Genomic DNA, 20533 nt, shown 5'->3' with positions numbered 1-20533 from the left:
ATCTTGTTACTCTCTTGACACAGATTCATTTTAAGCAACAAAACGTGTTTTGCTAACCCATTCTGGCAACACGCTTGCTCATCTATTCAGTCTTCAAAAGCGTAAGCAAATCTTCTTGTTTACCCATGGCCATGTGCTTTGAAAGGTGCTCATGGCCATATGAGCTCAGCCTAGAGTAATGTGGCCTGTTTGACACATCCTGAAGGCAGCCTACCCAAGCAACTCTGGACATCTGAAATGTGCCAGCCAGCACGTACAACCCATTTCATACAAGTCTTGTATTGTGTGTGTGCCTGTAAGAAATGCTTTAATTACGCATTTACTTAAATTAGCAGAAGAAAAACTGGGAAATACCTGTATTTTTGCCTTTCATCACCTTTATCTCTTCTTGCATTGCACTTAACCATTACATTCTTCTGTTAAGCTTGTAAACACTAGACTATACATAGTTTTGCCAGATGGTATACAGATTTACTGATGTACATCAGTTGAGCATTTGCAGCTTGAAAATTATTAGATAAATGCATTTGTGTTACTGGAATTTACTGAATGACAGGATGTAAAGGATAGGCAGCTATGAAAGATTCTCAATATTTGGCTAAGTTGAATAAAAGACTTGATTTCTGAGCTGGAAAGTATACCCCCCCTCCCCCATTGCTAATACTGAGGACAGAAAACTATTGCTTTTTATTTAGATTTTTTTTTTAAAAAGTGAGTATTTCAAGTACCTGTATTAAGAACTTTTGTAAGAAAAGGTTATTTTCAGTGCTTATAACCAAGAGGAGTGAAATTGAATACTGAAAAAAACACTTTTCCTTTTTTTTTCATGAGTTTTTCTCAATTTTATGCATATAGCAGAAGTCTCTCTGATTAGTTTTGGAAAATACCTTACTGTCAGTCATTTACTGTATTTTGATGTGTCCTTATGTAGTTGAGAAGAAGAAAAACATGAAAATATAGTTCATAAAACCATAAAAGGCAGGTGGTGACTAACAGCTGTCTAAATTTATTAGACTTTTATTTTTTAGTACCCCTTTAATCGGAAGAATAGGTTGTATATGGTGATTGTAAACAGAAAGGAACATTAACCACGTCATTTCTCAAACTGTCTGGAATGATATCCCTAGGGTTACATGACTGAGTGATACAGAGTGTTTTGGTGTCACTGTTCTTTATTTCATTTACTAGAGACTCCACTGTATAAAAGCTTGAAGTCTGGTTTCTCCAGCTGCACTTTATAAGGGTGCTCAGTTTCAGAGGTAAACAAGGATATTGAAATGATGCCAGATTTTAAGGGCAAACAAAACTGTTTTCCTTGGAGCAGTTGCTTTGTTAGGATAAAAAAGTCAACATTTCTTAGGCTATCAGATATTCTAATGGAATTTCCAACCACTGGGTTGAATAGCAAACTAAACAAAGATTTATAAAGAAGACGTATAAAAAGACCACAAATAAAGGACTTTGAAATATCCAAACCAGTAATAATTGTGTTGGTCCTCCAGTAGGTAATGTGGGCTTTCAAAGGTGTGTATTGACTATGCCTGGTATTTTTAACAACTGAAAACTGTTGATGTAATAGTTGAGTGGCCTGGACAAAACAATTTTGTATTTTGTTGTCCAGTTCCCAGTGGAGAAATGCCTGTCTCATATGGAGTCATATTTATTGGTGCATTGACTTTGTGTTTTATGTATTTTATTCAGGGTCAGTAGCAAGGGAAAATCTGCTGAAGATGAATTGTCATTATTACAGTGGAGCCCTGAATTCATGAGCCAGCCAGCACAGAACCCAGGTAAGTGCAGCAACAGATGGATCTCTGGAAACCATTTTCAAAGATGTGCTAGCTCTTTGTAAAAATGCATGATGATCAAAGTCTTCTATTAAACCAATATCTTATTGAACCTTTTTTTTTTGTCTGTTGTATTTCCTTATTACATTTGAGGTAGAATACAGAACCTGCCAAGGCTGCATATGTCAACAGTTCCTAGGAAACTGAACTTAAGCACGTGTTTCAGAACATGAACTGACTCCGTGCGCAGATGTGGAGCACTAAGGCTCAGTGCACCTAATCAACTTTCTGTCCTCCATATGGTAGCAGTTCACAGTAGCATGGTGTGGATCAGCGTGGGTGACCATCAAAAGCCTGGAGCAGAAGAGCTGCCTTGTTCCTCCTAAAACAACTCATTCCTTATTTTCAAAACTGTTGGGAGTTGCAGATGCTTGGACCTCTGGAATTCAGGGTGCTGTTGTTCGCCATCTGTCCCTATAATGATGTTCTGTGAGTGTAAACATCTATAGGTGTAACTGGATGCAAGAACTTGGGGCTGTCACTGTAGGTGCACAGAGCAGAGCCCAAAGAGCAAAGTATCTTGCACATCCTTTATTAAGATCTGAACGCTGGATAAAGATCCTGGCATTTGCATTATGCAGTCTAATGCAGTATCATTAGTGAATAAAACACGGTTGTTCACGAACAGCTGACAGACGAGGCACTTCTTTTATATAGAAGCTAAAATTGAAGATGTTGCAAGAACAGTTTAGGTAGGATTGATTTCATCCAAATAGTGCAGGGTGGAGTGAAAGTACAGTGGTATTATTTTATTATAACTCTTCTGTAATATATCTGTAAGCACTCAACAGTCTTTCTCCCAGAGCCCACAGGCTGGGCCTGATAATGTACTTGGATTGATTCAGCACAGGCTTCTAAGTTTTGGGGCTTTCATGATACGGGATTTTTGTAAAAGAGGCACCTGGAATGTCCATGAATATTCATGATTATTTCAGTTATAACTGTCAAGTACAAACTAAGGGCCCTACTATATGACATGCTAAGAACCTTTAGTTTCTACTGACATTTGAAAATAATGTTTAGCATTTTTTACTTTTAGGTTCAGCAGCTTCCAGAAATAGAGTGCTTTGTTTTAACCATTCCGTTTTCTTGCTCATCTTATTACTGGAAAAAAAAATACTTTAGACCAAATAATTGAAATAACTCAATTGGCTTAGTTTATCAAAAAAAAAAAAAAAAAAAAAAAGATTTGCAAGTTCTTTGCTTAGAATATGTAAGTATCTTCATTGAGAGTAAATAAAACTGAAGGACACTCTTAATTAAAGCAATAAAATCGTAGTAATAGCTACCTGGAAATCACATCCTGAGCAGTTCCAATAGAAATAGGTTTCTGTTTTCAAACAGCTAAGGCTACTAATTGTTAAAGCTACACGTGGAACTCAAGAATTTAGAATTGCTCGAAGTCTCGAGTACTGAATGTCTAGAAGATATGGATGTTATGGGATTTAAAAAAAGAGATACCTTTAATTTAGATGCTGAAGTTTTAGACATCTAAACTTAATTTAGTTGTTTATAAGAATGAGACTTCCTGAGATTTTACTGGTTGATAGTATCTTGGTCATATGTATACTAAGTAAAAGTTATGATCAGAATGTGACCATACTTTTGGTATTTGTATATATGTGACCATCATGTGACCAAGAACCATACTTTTGGTATTTCTTGCTATAAAATGATTAGAGTTAGGGTGAAGAAAGGAAATTCTGTCATAAAGTAAAAAAAAAAATGAAAATCAAGCCTTTTTTGGTGATATCCTCTGACATTATATAAATGTTGTTGCTTATGTTTTATATGATCATTTATCAAAGCAAATAATCAGTGTTATCAAGTCATGTGGCTCACGGGAGTACAGATAGTGCACACAGTAAAAAGTGACAACTTTAATCAAAGAACTAATACAGAAAAAAAATATTGCTGTTATCAAGCATCACTGATTTGGGACCAGAAGAATTTGGGGAGTTTATGAAATTGGAGATCTCTCTTTTTCATATCTTCCATTCTTGTGGCTGTAGAACTTGCTTGGAGGACTTCAATTTTCAATGGAGAGTGGAGTGAAAAGTGGTGCCGAGATCTCTTCTGCTTTCCTAACTCTACAGAGTGCAGAATCTCTTACCTTTTGCAACCTTTTTTTCTCTCTCAGTTCTTTGCTAAGACATTTTTGCCCAGGGATTTGAGAGGGAGCAGCACAGGGCACAGAAGAACACAAGACTAGTGTGACACGTCATGATGTGGGTATCTCCGTGTTGGTCTCTTTTGACATCGTGTATCTTGTGAGTTGTGTCTCTAAAACTATCTGTATCTCCTGTGAAGAGAACATGCAAGGGTTGAAAAGCGGCAGTGCGGTTCACAGCATCTGATTACAAATCCTTGTGATTTTCACCTGGATGAACTATTAGGTGTAACTGAGCGTGCCCTGCGGCTTCATCACTAAGCACCCGAGTGAAGTCTGGATCTTTGAGCTGAATGGCATTTTCTTTGCTCTTGGAAGCAGGGCAGAGGAAAGGAGAACTTCTATAGCTCACATTTCTGACTGAAAAAATCAACATAAACTATAATTATTTAAAGTACTAATATATGTAACACTTGCATTTTCATACCTTATGTTACCTGTGATATTTTATACCCTCCAGCAGGTGCTGCTGCATCCTGCTAATGTTTTCTTTGAGGGAAAAAAAAAATCCAAGCAGTCATTTAATTTAACACTATGCAACTCTACTTTGCTCTTGGTTTGCTCTGAAGGAGTCATGAGTGGGTCAGTATTATTTTCTACCTTAAGTGATTTGCCAGCAGAGTGACTAGGAAAGGAATTTTTACAATGTCAGAATATGAATCCTGCCATGTATGCAAGTTTTTAAGGTCAGTGGCAGTTGCTTATCAAGGCCGTGCTCAAAGTTGAACTGATACAGATGGAAATGCATTTGTATTTCTACAAAATAAGAAAAAATGCAAGTGTTTTCTTAAAGTAGAAATGTTTCCTGAAAATTTAAAGTTATGAAAGTTTCTAATAAGCTCCTCTGTTTTCCCAGTTCCTTAAACTTTGTGCCTCTTCAGTGTAGTAGACTCTGTGTACTGAAAAAAGCACAGAAACTTGTATATCTATGAACTGAGACAAAGGGACAAGGCCATTTTTTGGGAGGCTGCATTTTCCAACCTCTGAGGTATATGTGGAAAAGCTGCTTCAACCTCAAAAATTCTTGAAGTTGTTATTAAAATAAAGGCTCATTTTCATTTGTCTTTCTCTGACTCATGACTTGAATTTTGGAAGCTAAGGCTGAATTAGTGGTAGTTGGAGGCCCCCTGTTGAATGGGAGATTCAGATAAGAGAGGATCTCCATATTTCCATAAAATTTCTCTCTCCTGGGCCATGCAGAGTTGTGCCTACTCTATGCGAGGGAATGTCTGCAGGCCTCTAAGTGACAAAAGCTCTTTTAAAGCTTGTCACTTGCCATACGATTATATAGAAGCTTCCCACAGTGCTGCTCTGTGCAGTCGTTTGCTCTGGATTGCCCCTCTTTATATCACGTAATTTCATGAAATCCTTTATCTCAAGTTTCACTCTGTCCGTTATCTGGCACTTTCACATTCTTAGAGAAGGAAACTAAATTTCTCCAGAAGAGTCTTCTCAGGCGTTCAGGTTTCTACTGGGAGCTGTGCAGAAAGGGAGTGCCATAAAATCCCAGGTTAGGCAATAGTCAGTTTTATAACAGATTTTTGTCGCCAATACCACTAAATCTGTGATATTGATTTTGAATGCTGGAAGTCTGTAAGTCGGGTCATATACTGCACTCTTCAAAATCTTTTGCTTAGCATCTCCATTTTAAGAATTGTGCCTGGCTTATATCTGCAAAATGTGAAGAGTAAATGTTCTGTTTGCTGATGTATCATATGTGCTGAGCAAGATTGTGTGGGCCATAATACTTGAAATTAGGTCTCAGCTATATATCTTTGAAGTCCTGTTTTAGTGAGTTAGTCTGGAAAGTTTATAAGGGTTTTAAATGAACCCTCACCTTAGCATGATAAGTCAAATATTCTTTTGGCTCAAAAATGAGAGGTTAAGCCTAGTTAAAATTTAAGCAGTTCAGTAATCTGCATAAAGCAGGTGCTGTAAACATAGACAAAGGTCTTCAATCAGTAGGAGCTGAAGTTCTCATAATTTTCCTAGATTCAGAACGAGATCTTCAACACGTTTCATCTCCTTTGATTTCAGAGGCTCTGGAGTGCATGTCTCTTTTTAGAGGGCAGTTCGTTTTATCCCAAACCTCATGGTATTTGTCTCCTTCAGATTCTTTACAGATTATCCTGTCTCTATTCATTCATTAGTGAAAAGGAACTACATTGATAAGAGGGCTAACCCTTAGATTTCTGACGTCAAGCCAAATCAACCCACCTCCAGAAACTTGGGTATATCTCTTATAATATAAAGATATATAACCTCTACTTGAATATGTCGTCAATATATTAATTGTAAGTATATGTAAACACTTATTCAGTGTTTTTCTTTCTTTTTTTTTTTCCCTATATACCGAGGCATCTCATAAGACTTTTTACAGTTTTGGTCATACTTCATAGATAGGGGGATGAAGTGACTGATTCAAGGTCTTGAAATGAACCAGTGGTGATACTGAAAAGAGTGCAAGTTTGATATTTTTTTCTAATGGATATACCACTTTTATATTTTTTTTTATTTGTCTTTTTGGGGTGGAGAGGAACCTCAGAAAAGTTCAATAAAGGCAAGTGTGGGGTCGTGCTCCTAGGAAGGAATTGTGCCATGCAGCAGGACAGGTTTGGGGTTGACCTGCTGGGAAGCAGCTATGTGGAGAAGGGAGTCTTGGTGGACACCAAGTTAATCACGAGCCAGTGGTTTGCCCTTGTGGCCAACAAGGCCAATGGTAGCCTGGGGGCAGAGTGTTCCCAGCTGGTCGAGGGAGGGGATCCTCCCCTTGTACTCCGTCCTGTGCTTTGCCCAGTGCTGGGCTCCACAGCACAAGAGAGACATGAAACTACTGAAGAGAGTCCAGTGTAGGGCTATGAAGATGATTAGGGGGCTGTAGCATCTCTCAGCTTAAAGGCTGGGCCTATTAAGCCTTCAGAAGAGAAGACTTAGAGGGGATCTTACCAGTGTACCCACATACCTTATGGGTGGATGTCAAGAGACCATTTTCACTAGTGCCCAGGATTAGGGCAAGAGACAACTGCCATAAACTGAAACACAAGCAATTCAGTCTGAATCTGAGGAAAAACTTCCCGACTGTGAGAGTGACAGAGCACTGGAACAGATATCCCAGAGAGCTTGTGGGGTCTTCTTCTCTGGAGGTGTTAAAAAGCCTCCTTACCATGATCCTCTGCAACATGCTGCTGGTGACCCTGCTTGAGCAAGGGAGTAGGACTAGATGATCTACAGAGGTCTCTTCCAACCTCAACCATTCTGAGGTTCTGAATTTTTTATAAATGACCATTCATTGATTGGTTAAGGAACCACTGAAACACTGCAGGTTGTTTGTTGATGAGACGATTTTGCCTTTCTTTTTCTTGAAGTGTGTTGTGAAAATGAATATAATGAAGTCTACATTTCCACCTTTATATAAAAAACATACTCAAAATTTCCTGTGAAATTATATATATATATATTTACTGCAACTTTCTAGTGTTGATAGGTGTTTCAGCCATTTTTCACTATATTTGGCCAGGATATATCTGGAAGAACAAAAAATGATTGTAGATCCTAAGGTAAAGTTAGCAGTAGTCTGATCTAGAAAGGGGTTAAAAGTGAGACAGCCTCTCTCTTATTTCAGCGGAAGTATAGTTGTTGATTTAAAGGTCTGTAAATGATTGTTGGAGACCTGTCATGTGTAGCAGTGCACTGAAAAAGCATACCACAAATTCTGCTTCCTCCTAGACAGAGTTTATCTGTCAACATCCTACTTTAATTGCAATCTTTTAGGGTATCAGAAGGCAGGCAAAACTCACCAGCCAGCAATCATGGAAAGCAAGGACTTTACAAATATTGATCAAAATGCTAACACCAATATCTGTGACATTCCAGAGTCTGAGGAGGACAAAGAGGATCTCCTTAACGGTCATGTCCGTGAAGATTTAGCATCTCCTTCTTCCACAACTACCAATGCAGAGAGCATGGACTTAGGTCAAGAGACCCCAGAAAACAGTCGCAGTAATTCTGTGGCCTCTCAGCACGGGCTCGATGGGGAGAATGGCTCTTCTTCATCTCACCATGGTGCTGAAGACTACCAATACCAGGAGGCAATGGATCTGATGAGCCCAACTCAGGAAGATAAACATGTAGGAGGCAGGATGTTTGAGAACGGCATGCTTTCTCCTACAAGCTTCCATATGACCTCTCAGCATGGGGTTGAGGAGGAGGATGGTTCTTCTTCATCTCACCATGGTGCTGAAGACTATCAATACCAGGAGGAGATGGATCTGATGAGCCCAAGTCAGGAAGATAACCGTGTAAGGGGAAGGATGTTTGAGAATAGCATGCTTTCACCTACAGGTTTCCAGTTGCGTCGCAGCCAGAGCACTTCTTCCAACTCCCCGACTTCCATCAAGTTCCCCCTGAACAATAATTTGGGAGAAACAGACAACTTTCAGGAGGACTATGAGATACATATGTTTGTAAAGGTAAGAACTTGTGTGCTTCTCTGTATAGACTAGTTTTAAACCCCAAGTAAACCTGTTTGTCCTCCAGACTTGCAAAGCATAGCTGCTCTGAGTGAAGATTTGTTCCCATCTTTGCTGCCTGCACGCTGCAGTAGACTAAACTGATCAGTTAACCCTTGTGTGTCTTAAGGCACAGAGGGAGAGGGCGGTGTAGCCCAGGATTTTTTTTTTTTTAATTCAACTGGAAGCACACTGGAAGTATGCTAGTTGTTGCTGCAACTCATTTATTTTGTAAAATTACCTTGCTGCTACAGGTGCACTACTTCTGCTAACTGAACTGGCTTAGTTACAGCTAGTTTAAGTATCTCTCTGTTTCACTTACTATCTAGGTCAAGCAAGACATAAATTCCTGAGAAAGTGTTTCACACTTGCTCTAACTTGAAAAAGTTGGAGAGAGGTTGAGTTCCTAAACCATAAAACACCTGTATTCTTAAATAAACATCATGCCTCTCTTCATAAAATTCTTGTATTCAATCATTCCCAATATTTTTAAAGATGTAAGGTGAACTTGACAGTTCCTCCTTTTCAAGTACAAAAGATAACATTTTTCAAGTTTTTGTCTCTCACAAGTAAGACCTTGCACCATAAGTACTCTGATCTCAGCAGAGGTGTTGTACAGTCTGCCACTTTTCAATACAAATAAGATTACCAGAATCTGTTCCTCAGTTCCATAGATTTTTTGATTGCAGAATAAGACATTTTCTTACTACATATAGCAGGAAGCGTGTTCAGCAAAATCTGCATTGTGTGAATAAGTTTATTTGAGCAACAACACACTAAATGCACTGATGCTGATTATCTTGTATGAGTTAAGTCAGAAAAAATGCTTGATGGACTATTCTAACTTCATTTAGTTTCTGTAGTAATCAGAAAACTGAGTTAAGTAAAAATGTTTACTTATTCCACTCCACTATCCACATTTCACACAATTTCACATTTCACACAATTTTCCACAATTCTTTTCAATATATATTATCAAAATTATGATTTGAATATTTCCTGTAGATGAAAAATTAATGATATTCCTCCTTCATTTATCCCTTCTCTATATGTGACAATACTTTGTCATTGTGTGGTAATTTTTGCACAAATATATTTACATTTAGATTACTGATAGTTTTTAAAAAAAAACACACACACAAATAATGGCCATTAGATCATATTGCATATACAAATCAAAAGCTTCACTTGTTTATCTTAATTTTTATAAAAATACTGCAAATCCAGAAATCCCCCTTCTAAAAGGGGGGTACCCTGCAAGAGAGTATTCACTAATTACTTGGTAATGAATTATTCTCAGTCCATGGTTGTTACCACAGAGGGTTTTTGCTACTAATTTCTGTAGAACTGAGCTACAGTTAAAGGTTGTTGCAGTTGAATATGCATTGTTTATTGGCAGCTTCACAGCATTAGTTACTCAAAGGTTGTACTTTGAAATCATTCCTCATTCTTATTAATCACATTTATTCCTCTTGCTTTTGTTTCAAGATAATTGTGTTCTCTCTTTCTGTGCATGAGAATGAGCAAAATACATGCAGCCAGAGATGTTGTGATTAATTTACACTCTGGAAACTGAGGAGAGGGGCAACTTGAAAAGAGTTTGGCTCTAAAAAAGATTGAGGAAGTTATTTTCCTTGCTTTTGTTGTGCAGAAGAAGCTGAGTGACAGAGAAGCTTATCAGCTAGTCTAGAGAGGGCCACATACTTTGGACCCTATTCACGCTTAGTCCCATTTGCAGTTAAGATCCAAGATGTCCCTCCATGACTGGGGGATAAGACATGAGCTTTTCACGTGATCCATACCCCTTATCTTCCTCCAGCAGGAGCTGGAGGCCACGTGGGCTAGGCAAGGACTTCCTAACACCCAGGCACTTCTATATGGGTGACTGAACAAAATCTTTGTGGCTGTTTTAGTTTTGGAGAGATTGAGAGATTTCTGGGCTCTTGTTTTAGTATGTTTATTTTTTCTTTCGTTGTTATTAGTATGAAAGCAATAAAGCATTAACGCCATGGAGTGCAGAGCCAGATTTGCTATCTTTAATTATCTACAGAGCAAAAGTCAGCCTATAAAACAGAAGGTATTAGAGTAATATATAACAAGGATTGTGAAATAAAAGGTGACTTCTTTGTGACTGCATTCCTTCCTTTGGATCTTGTCTTTGGCTTTCCCTGCCCGTTCTTCATTCCCATGCCTGCTTTCTGGCTGTGCAGCCTGTACTTGTTCCTCAGAGGTAGCGTCATGTTTCATGTCACGGAGTGTCATGTTATGGAGGAATGATTTGCAGTTGTGACCATCCTCTGCTGGGTCTGCTCTCTTTTGCAGACACGAACAATGACAGCAGGACCTTTTGTTGTGCACAGTGGTCGTGTTGACCACGGCCTACACCTTCCTTTGGTTTTAGTGCTAATAAGTCTCTGTGAGTAGCTGGAAATATCAGTGTCTGACAGAGATGTCGAGATGGCTGCTGGTTGGAAGGCAGAAGAAAGTGGGAAGTCAAAATGGCAGCTAACTTGCAGTGTAGTTGTCTAGTTGCAACCCATTGCCTAGAAGAGAAACTTAACTCTGTTACTCCAGTAATACTTGTAAGTGCTATGGCCCTGGGACCACAGTTTCACTCAAACTGGATGAACTTTTATGCAGCTCATTCTTTTTTATTAGGCACCAAGAAAATATTTAAATCATGTAAACTTATCTTTCACTGAATCTCAGTGCTCTGTAGTTAGGTCATCATCAATGGACTACTTCTGGAGGTACCTAAAGAATTTTGGCTATTTAACAAAGAATTCACTGTACCTTTAAGTGTAGAATGTAGCAGGCACCAACATGGAAACATTTGTGTGAATTCAACCTGCCCAGGCTTGTCACAGGCACCATAATGTCCACTTACATTGTACTTTCTTCAAACAAAAGCCTTTGAAACTGAACAGAAAATGACCAATACACAGCTGTTACTTAGTGCACAGGGCAGCTTGACCTAGTTGCAACTCTTGGTCAGATGTCCAACTTTTTCACTTCTCTTTTATTGCCTTTTTTTAGTAGCATGTTTGTTCTGCAAGCTGAAATTTCCCTTCAGTCTTTGCTTTCCTAGACTAAACAAATTCAGTTCCTTCAGCCTTTTTCAACTTAAAGTCACAGTTTCTAGTCTTTGAATGGTCTGGGGAGGGGAGATGGACTTCTTCCAGCTTCGTCCAGTTTATCTATATGTTTCTTAAACTGACTTACAAATACAGGTAGGATATTTACCAATGCCAGTAAAAAATGTTATAGCAATTGCCTTTTCTATTCATTATCTGTCAAACTGTCTAGTTACAACACATCATTTTGGCATATTTGTTCATCCTTTAATACTTTGGTTTAGGATTACAATGTTCGTCTTTTAATCCTGATGTTTTCTCAGTAAATTTGTCAAATGTTTCAGTAATGATCTAGACCCTTCCCTGAAATGAGTATTTGCAAGCAGCTGTAATGCAATGGTGTTGTTGCACAGTTTATATCTACGTAATGTTAAGAGCACTGGGTACCTCTTGGTGATATGATCTGATTCTGACCCCTTGTCATCGAAAACAGAATACTTCTGAAGACAGAGAATTATACTGGTGGAAATCCAGTGTAAAGGATGCTATTATCAAGAGCTGCTCTACTAACTCAGAAAACAGAGGCCGATCTGTAACAAACCTTCACTGTACTGTGTATATAATACAGCTTTATTGCTCTCTTATAGAGGCTATCATGAGTAAGAGACGGGTAATCTTTTAGGTCTTAAGATCTAAGCTTAGTAGCTATGTAACCCTTATGTCTGGGGAGGAAAATGGGGTGGTTAAGCCTCTTCATAGCTTGATCTGAATTTTTCTGTGTTTGTAGTTGAAAAGATCAGCAAATGGCAGTTCCACACATAGCACGCAGTTCTCAGTTCCCAGACTATCAGCCCTGACCAGAATGTGTGCTTCAGCAGCAGGGCTTAGCAGTTTGCTTCATTGGTTGGATACAAAGAGCAGAAGGTGCTGCTCCGGACCCCTGCTCAATATGTGCCTTGTTCAGGCACTTTTCCTGCCTCTGGAAAGGTGCATGAATCAATGAGCAGTTGACACTCCTGTGCCACCTTCAGCTTTTGGCTCCAGCAGTGACTAGGGCTTGGTATAGCCCAGTAACATAGCAACAGCCTGAGAATTCAGAGCTGTATTGTCTGGAAAATTGTTACTCCTCACTGATTGCAGTGAGAGCAAATACAATGCAAATATGTAGGTCATGCTAAGAGAAAACTGAAACAGGGTTATAAATATATATATATTTTCTTTTCTTTGACTCTCTCTTTGATTCTTTGAAAATAACATTTTTACCACAGCTTGTTTTGTGCTTTTCTTTTGACAGATGCCAGTTTCTTTCATTAGGTTTTAGAGCAGAAAAGTAATTGGAGTTGTGGATTGATTACTTCCTGAATTGATTATTTTCTTGCTTATAGTGTCACTGACAACTTATCTGTGTGGCAATATTGACAGCTATTAAATGTTTTCTGTCCAATACAGAGAGATTGATATTAGTTTTAATTGGTAAAATACATAAAGGACAGCTCCACTGAAAATGATGTTTTACTAACACAAAGTAATAGGTAGCTCCTGCAGAGCAACTGGTAACAATATAAATTATTTTGGAATTCTGCATGAAAAAGATGCCAGAGAAGGCTGCATTCCCTCTCTGCTTTCTTGATTTGGCCCATCTGACTTAAGGCATTTCCAAACAGCATCTCTCCTGGGTATGCAGACTCCTGCAACAACAACAACAAAAATTAAAATAGTCGGTGCAATTGGGTGTTGAGTCAAGTGCAATTGGATGTTGAGTCATTAGACTAAGTGTAGGCATCTGCTATAGAATGAGTTCAGTTGTAATGAGTAGGGACCTAAGTGACCTATTCAGTGCCATTTTAGATGCCTTAAAGTTTTGCACTTGGCCTCCAGCTACTTCTTCAAGAGGCCAGGGGCCTTCTCACTTCTGTTTACAGATTAAAGAGGTTTTCAGTTATCTTGGGCCTCACAAATGGTCCTAGCTATCTAGGTTTAGGCAACTGAATTTTGCTGGAAGGGTCACCTGAAGACAACTTAAAGTAAGCTGAATCCTGTCAGTAAAGTGAGCTGCATCTTAGCTGTCAACGAATTTAAACTGGCTTCATGGTTAAGCTACAGTTGTCTGCAACAGTGAAAAACACTTTATTGTTGGACACTCAAGCTGTTTGCTGGACAGTCTGACTTAATTATCTTGTACATCTGATCAGGCAAACTTTATTCAATAGCTCCATTGGATGTTTGTTTTTTTATAGTTACTTTTTATTTTAGACACCACAGTAAAAGATAAAAGACAAATTAGTTTAGAGGGATTGAATTTCTAGGTACCAATTAAAGCAAAGAAACAAACAAATGACAAATGGCACATGGAATCAAGCCCTCTGAAGCCTCTTCATATAATACATAATTCATAAACTGATCAAGGTCTATACAGAAACTAATTGACCATTACTACTCATTTGGGAAGACAGTTTCAGAATGACATTACTCTGATTCTGATGCATTGACTCCTTACTCTAATTTCCAGATTACATTTATTCATGTGCAGTTAATACACCCATGTTCTTCTGCTGACACAGTCCATTAGCTTTTGTAATTTCTTATAGGACTTTTATTGTCAGCTTAAATTTATGCGTCCTCAGATGTTTCTGAGTTAGAGCCAGCAAATCCTCTTTGTCCCCATTTCTGCTAGTCATCATAGTAATACCCCTTTGTATGTGTAGTCCTTCTGCAAAGGTGTCTTTTTTTTTTTTTTTCTGCAGCTGCATCCTACATCCTATTTCTGGTTGCTTATGCTTTTTATATTTAGACTAAATAAGAAAAAAAAAGGTTTTTTCTTAATGTCATTAAAGCTTCTTTTTAGTGTTAATATCTGCTAGGAAGAACCCATCTGGATAAAATACTAGGGAAAATAGTTCAGGAATTGTTAATTTCGTTGTGCAGACCTATTGTCCTAAGAGGCCTTTTTTACCTATTGTTTGTATCATGCTGTGATTCAGGAAAGCAAACCAACTTTTCTTGTACTTAGCATGGGTCTTCTCACAGGCTATCAAGAAGGATGCTTAAGAATGATTATTGCACCCATACTCCAGTTGTTTAAAAAGCAAAAGATCTCAGTGCTACAGTATGCTGAAAGTTGTAGTCTTTGACCATGAAAAAGTTAAACAGATGCTTAACTTTTCAGCTGGCAATAACTTCCATTTCCATTTCTCACAACGATTTTTAAATCAAAGAATTTATGCTTCTACCTAAATACTTGGCTTGTTTGGGGACATGTAGGATAGAAATGAGGGCATTTTTTTTAAATGCTACTGAATTGTTTCTGGAGGACCCATAGTGTTTAAGTTAAGAGGTAGTTCAAAGGAAAATATAATGACAGCCTTCACTTTATGCAGATAGGGAGGGTTGTTAATTTAAAATATTATCATGTGGAGAAATCATGGAAAAAAATAGATGTAGGGTATAAAAGAAGATAATTGGTCTATTTTGATGCCATTATCTAATGTTTCAATTTCCCTGTTGGTCATTTCAGGGACTAAAGAAAATGAAACTTGGCAGAGCAGATGAATATTACAAAGGAGTATAGGGCAGATATTTTTAACAGAGTGATGCAATATGTACCAGTGTTAGTATGCTCCCTGTTCAGTGGGCCTCCTTGATATTTCTGAACAGTAACATACTCAGAATGAAAATGTAAGCCACACTGACATTATTAAGAGTATTTTACTGATTCAGTGCAGACAGGATATTACCCAGGATACGTTGATGCATACTCCTCAGATTCAGTTTGAAGGTTGTTTTGATTTGAGGATTTGTCTGTGTAAAATTTATGAAGTCTAGTTTTAATGATTCCCTGTCATACAGAAAACTGCTTCTTGAACAGGAGTCTGAAGTGCTTATTTTTCTCTTTTGTTTTCGCATTGAGCTGGAAGCTAAACGCAGGGAAGAAATAATTCCTACCTTGGCTATAAGTGACAGTTCTTCATTCTCAGAAACCATCTATTGGAATGAAGCACCCTGGGACAAAACACTCCCTGTCCTAAAGGGATTTGTGCAGTTCACATTTCTACCAGGTCAATGGCAGCTCAACTAATAGAGGAACTCTATAATCATGTGAAAAATCTGGTCGAGGTACTATCTGAGAAAGAGCATCTGAAGAATGAGGGAGCAATTAAGCTGTTTAAACATACAGAGAGTTGTTCCCATGAGCAGGATACCCCAGGGCATCTAATAGGGTCCTACATGTCTGTGTTTAAGCAGTTTAATTCCACCATCAATTTCAAGTCTAAGACTACTGGAAGCTGATATTTCTGTGAAAAGTTACTAGACAAATATACCGAGCAAGTTTCTAGTATCCAAAATGTTCCATGTGGCCTATTTTTAAGAGACACCAACCTTTCTCCTCTTTCTTTGGTGACTACACGAATTTGTAAATACACAACAGGACATAGTCTCCAGTTACCCACAGTATTGCTCCATAGTCATATAACAAAATATACCTCTGCTAAAAAGAGATATATTTTTAAAATAAGCTCCTGCAGGATAGCTTACTTTATGAGACTTTGCGAGGCACCCTAAATGCTCACTGTTTTCACCAAATACAAGTAGCTTGCCTATCTGTTGACTCAGTAACTTGGTCCTGGTCCTAACTGATCATTTACTTTGGTGTGCTAGAGCTTTGCTTTGTGTTAAAGAGACCATGTAACTAACAACAAAACTTGGAAGCAGCAAATTCATGGTCATTTGGCTCCTCCCTGTGAGATTGCAGAGAATGAAGTTTGGACCAGAGCAGAGTTTCCTTCTGGCATTGGGAGCTGATTGGCCCTGGGCACCACAGCTGATAACAGCTAAAAATAGTAACCGTATAAAAGCGTAGAGAGCAGCACAGCTGCCTGTACATTCCCTTCTCAAATCTCAGCAAGGGAGGATATGATGTTCTTCAAGCCTTTGCAAATATGTTACTAAGAACATTCTGCTTCTTAATTCCACTTAACAATTAACTCATCAGATAAAAAACACACTGGACTGTGTGACTCACAGGGGAAGTAACCAAGTTATAATTAAAAGAAAACACTGAAGACCAGATTTTCCAAGCGTAGATTGACAGCCAGGTGGGTCCTGGTTTTTCTTTGCAACTGTGCCTGCAGAATGACTGTGTTTTTCATGTGCAAGAATACTGGATGAGTGTTCACATCATCATCTTTGTGAGGAGTGTACTTTGTGACTGTGGAATTAGAAATGTTTGTAAAAACAACTGTGTCTTTTTATTTGATGGGGACAGTACTGTTTGCATTGTGCACTAAACTGTCATTGAGGAGTTCAGGAATCTACTCTCAGCTCTTCTGTGAGGAAAGGCCAAGCCAGCTGGGCCCATTTAGCATGGGGAAGATTGAGAGAGGAGCTGATCAACATGTATGAATACCTGAGAGGAGAATGTAAAGAGGATGGGCCCAAACTCTTCTCGGTGGTGGCCAGTGATAGGACAAGGGGTAATGGGTACAAGTTGAAACACAGGAGGTTCCACCTCCATGTGAGGAAGAACTTCTTTCTGTGAGGGTGGCAGAGCCCTGGCACAGGCTGCCCAGAGAGGTTGTGGAGTCTCCTTCTCTGGAGATCTTCCAAACCCGCCTGGATGCCACCCTGTGCCACGTGCTCTAGGTGGCCCTGCTGGAGCAGGGGGGTTGGACTAAATGATCTCTAGAGGTCGCTTCCAACCTCAGCCATTCTATGATTCTGTGATTCTTTGCTCTTGATTGTGGACAAATCAGATCAATTCCTTGCATTTCTGTTCCCTTTTAAGCTCTGCCTATCTCCTCTGTTTAAACTGTAAACTTTGGGGGAAGAATGACTTCTGCAGTCCGTTACATTGTAAAATAAAACTTTGGACATCTGAAGCACTGTAGATGCATAAAGAAGGCAGACGTTGAAGAACTCCCATTTTCTAAAGTCTGGAAGAAAAAAAGACATGGAATTGAAAACAGAGTGCCATCAGAAAAAGCACCAGGAAGTCTTAAAAATTGGTCAAAATCTTAAAAATTCGGTAGCAGTGTAACTCCTATCAATAATGAACTATTCCCTTATCTATTAATTCCACTTATTTCAAGTCCTTCTCTTGACTTTATAAGGTTTTACACTATGAAATTTGCCTGGGTTAATTCTCTTTCAGTTTAGTACTAGTGTATTAATTTTTCTTATTGTTTATAATGGGTTTATAATGTTCTGCAAGACTGAAAGATGGCCATGCTAACTTACCTTCAATTTTGATTTGGTACACTTAATTATTTCACAAGTATAACTACCTAGTAATTTTTCCTTTCATAGAAATATTCAATTACATTTTTATTCATTTCTTAATTGAGAGACCGTTCATAGCAAATTAAATAATTGTGAAGGATGTTGGTTCGGCTCTTCTGTAGAATAAAGTTGTCCTTTTGTAGTCAAGAGAGCCGGCATAAACAGCTGAGGTAGAAGCCCCCACACAATGACTTTGACCTACACTGTATATAGAGCTGAGAGGACCCAAAGTTCTTGGCCTTTCCTCTCTGAAAGTTACCTTTTTTAGTGTGTAACACGCAGCCAGGATATGATCTAAGAGTCTCTTATTGCTGCTGTCCTCTAGAGTGGGATTTAAGCTTTTGTTAACATCATGCAGTACCTTTATATATATTTATCAATTATTATGACATGAACAGCCATTTGCTGCTTGGCCAGGACTGGATGGAAATTGCTAATGCCGAGCAAAGGCCTCAGGAGCTCATTAGTGTTTTATGAATTGATGTAGGTCTCTCAGCATGACCTAGTCCATTTGTATCAGTAATTGTCATCAGGGTGAGAACAGTGAGCCCGAAAAGCTGGCCGGGTGCGTTGACATTTCGATGATCTATGAACTTCCTTCCTGGTATCACAACCAGGGACCAAGGGCAAGCAATACCTGACATGCACTCTAGAAATCTTATGATTTAGTGAAAAGATGCAAACAAATACGGCAAATCTTCCATTTGAGTGGAAAACTCTTACATTGTCCACTATTCCCAATTCTGACTGATTTAAATGAGAGCTCTTTTAGAATTGCCACCAACTTCTTTCAGTAAAAGGAAGGATTTCTTGTAAGGAAAACCACTCATGTGAGTTCAGTGGTTCTTTCACTCTGACCTTTCTGGCTTATATTTTGAACCTTTGGGCTGCTTTTATTAAGCTTGGGCCATCTACTTTAAGGTAAGGCATAAACTAAACCATCTAAATGCTGGTAGTCATCCTAATTCTTGCTGAGTTGCTAGGAAGACAGATAATGATAATTCACTGAGAAAGACTAAGACAGGACAAACAATGGTGGGATGCATCTTTGGAAGTTCTGATTACCTGTTCAGGGTTGTAATTGCCACCAGTGAAATTCTAATAGCTTAAAAGTGTAATTACAGGAGAGAGGCTCACGTCTGTGTGTAGCTAACCATGCTACTTGGATTCATGCTGGTCACCTGTGTTAATTCTGTAGTGAAGAGGATCCCTGAGTAAAGAAAAATGAAGATAGGGTATAACCAAATCAACTTCAGTTGAACCTTACACTGAAGAAAAAAGGAATTAAAAATCATGCTGTTATTAAAGGAATGGTGATGTGATGAACTAAGAAAAATGTGCTTGTTCACTGACAACCTTTTTGGAAACTTCTTCACAAAAGTTTCAAGAGTTGAAATGAAAAATGAATGAGGGCAATTTCCTAAGAAGAATGGAGAAGTTGTACAGCTGCCTGCAAGGATCCAGATCATCAAGCTGCCTATTTCTTTAGCTGCTGGCATACAGCATTAGCAGTGATGAGCTAGACCCTAATGCATAGAGAGGTTTAACTTTGCCGCTAAAAAGAATCACACAGAATCACAGAACGGTTAAGGTTGGCAGGGACCTCTAGAGATCATCTAGTCCAACCCCCCTGCTCCAGCAGGGTCACCTAGAGCACGTGGCACAGGGTGGCATCCAGGTGGGTTTGGAAGATCTCCAGAGAAGGAGACTCCACAACCTCTCTGGGCAGCCTGTTCCAGGGCTCTGTCACCCTCACAGGAAAGAAGTTCATCCTCATATGGAGGTACAAATGTGTTGAAACCTGCTATTTCACAATTAATATGTGGGTTTATCAGGGAGCCATAAACCAGAGTCCCTCTCTTAGCCCAGCAGTACATATGTTCTTGGGGAAACAGTAACCTGCTGGGCAGGGATCCATGTGTGACATCTGCTGGGCAGGTAGTTCATGGCTTTATGTGACACTGCTAAATTTGACTAGTGTGAAACTCCGAAATCTCTGGAAGCTGGGCCTTATTTACTGGGAGAGATCAAAGTATAAATGAGATCTGTATAGATACACATGTCACTTTGAAGCTTTTTCTGTATATATCAATTCCTTAAATGGGATTTGAGCTGTATGTTGTGTGCTGGTCTTTCGCGTGGGGGAGTTCATCCCCCTTGCATGTTTCTGGTACAAACTGTAATTAAGTTAGACCTAATTTAGTACAAGGAACACACCAATAAATGATCAGAAATAATCTAAATTCTGGTAAGACACATGAATTAAGACAAGAATATACATTATTTACACTGTTACAGACTTCTAAGTATAATAGTGTATTTCTATGACAGCAGTGATTTAACAACAATGGATACTCATCACACTACTTGGTGTTAATGTTTTATGTTACTAGTTTATTAAGTCTAGAAGATCTGTATTGCCCTCTATAATACCCTCTATGATACCACTTTCCAGAGCGTTCTCTGTCTTCACTGGAACATTTTTTCTTTTAATTGAAATGCCAGCTTTGGGTTGATAGTAAAATAAAGAAACATCTGCCTCTCTTAACAAATACATTAAGAGATGATTTGGTAACTTTGAAGCTCCACTTCCCAGTGCATGTTCAGCTCTGGCTGTCTCAATAAGAACAGTGAGATAATTATTCACAATTAAATCCC

General features: G+C 38.7%; 1 protein-coding gene across 1 annotated transcript in view; it reads left to right on the top strand.

Moving 5' to 3' along the window:
• The first annotated feature begins 7820 nt into the window (after nt 1–7820).
• The window catches only part of CLIC5 (CLIC family member 5), a 66250-nt gene continuing 53537 nt past the window's right edge, over nt 7821–20533 (top strand). Inside the window, exon 1 of the mRNA XM_088520119.1 lies at nt 7821–8486. Coding sequence (XP_088376245.1) covers nt 7827–8486 — 660 coding nt within the window. The 5' untranslated portion in view covers nt 7821–7826. The remainder of the gene's footprint in view (nt 8487–20533) is intronic.

The sequence above is a fragment of the Tinamus guttatus genome, unplaced genomic scaffold (genome assembly GCF_059628265.1).
Source record: "Tinamus guttatus ecotype Peru unplaced genomic scaffold, ASM5962826v1 Tinamus_guttatus_pri_ptg000080l, whole genome shotgun sequence".
Lineage (NCBI taxonomy): Eukaryota > Metazoa > Chordata > Aves > Tinamiformes > Tinamidae > Tinamus > Tinamus guttatus.
Note: the sequence above shows the minus strand (reverse complement) of the source record. Positions and strands in the feature narration are given on the sequence as shown.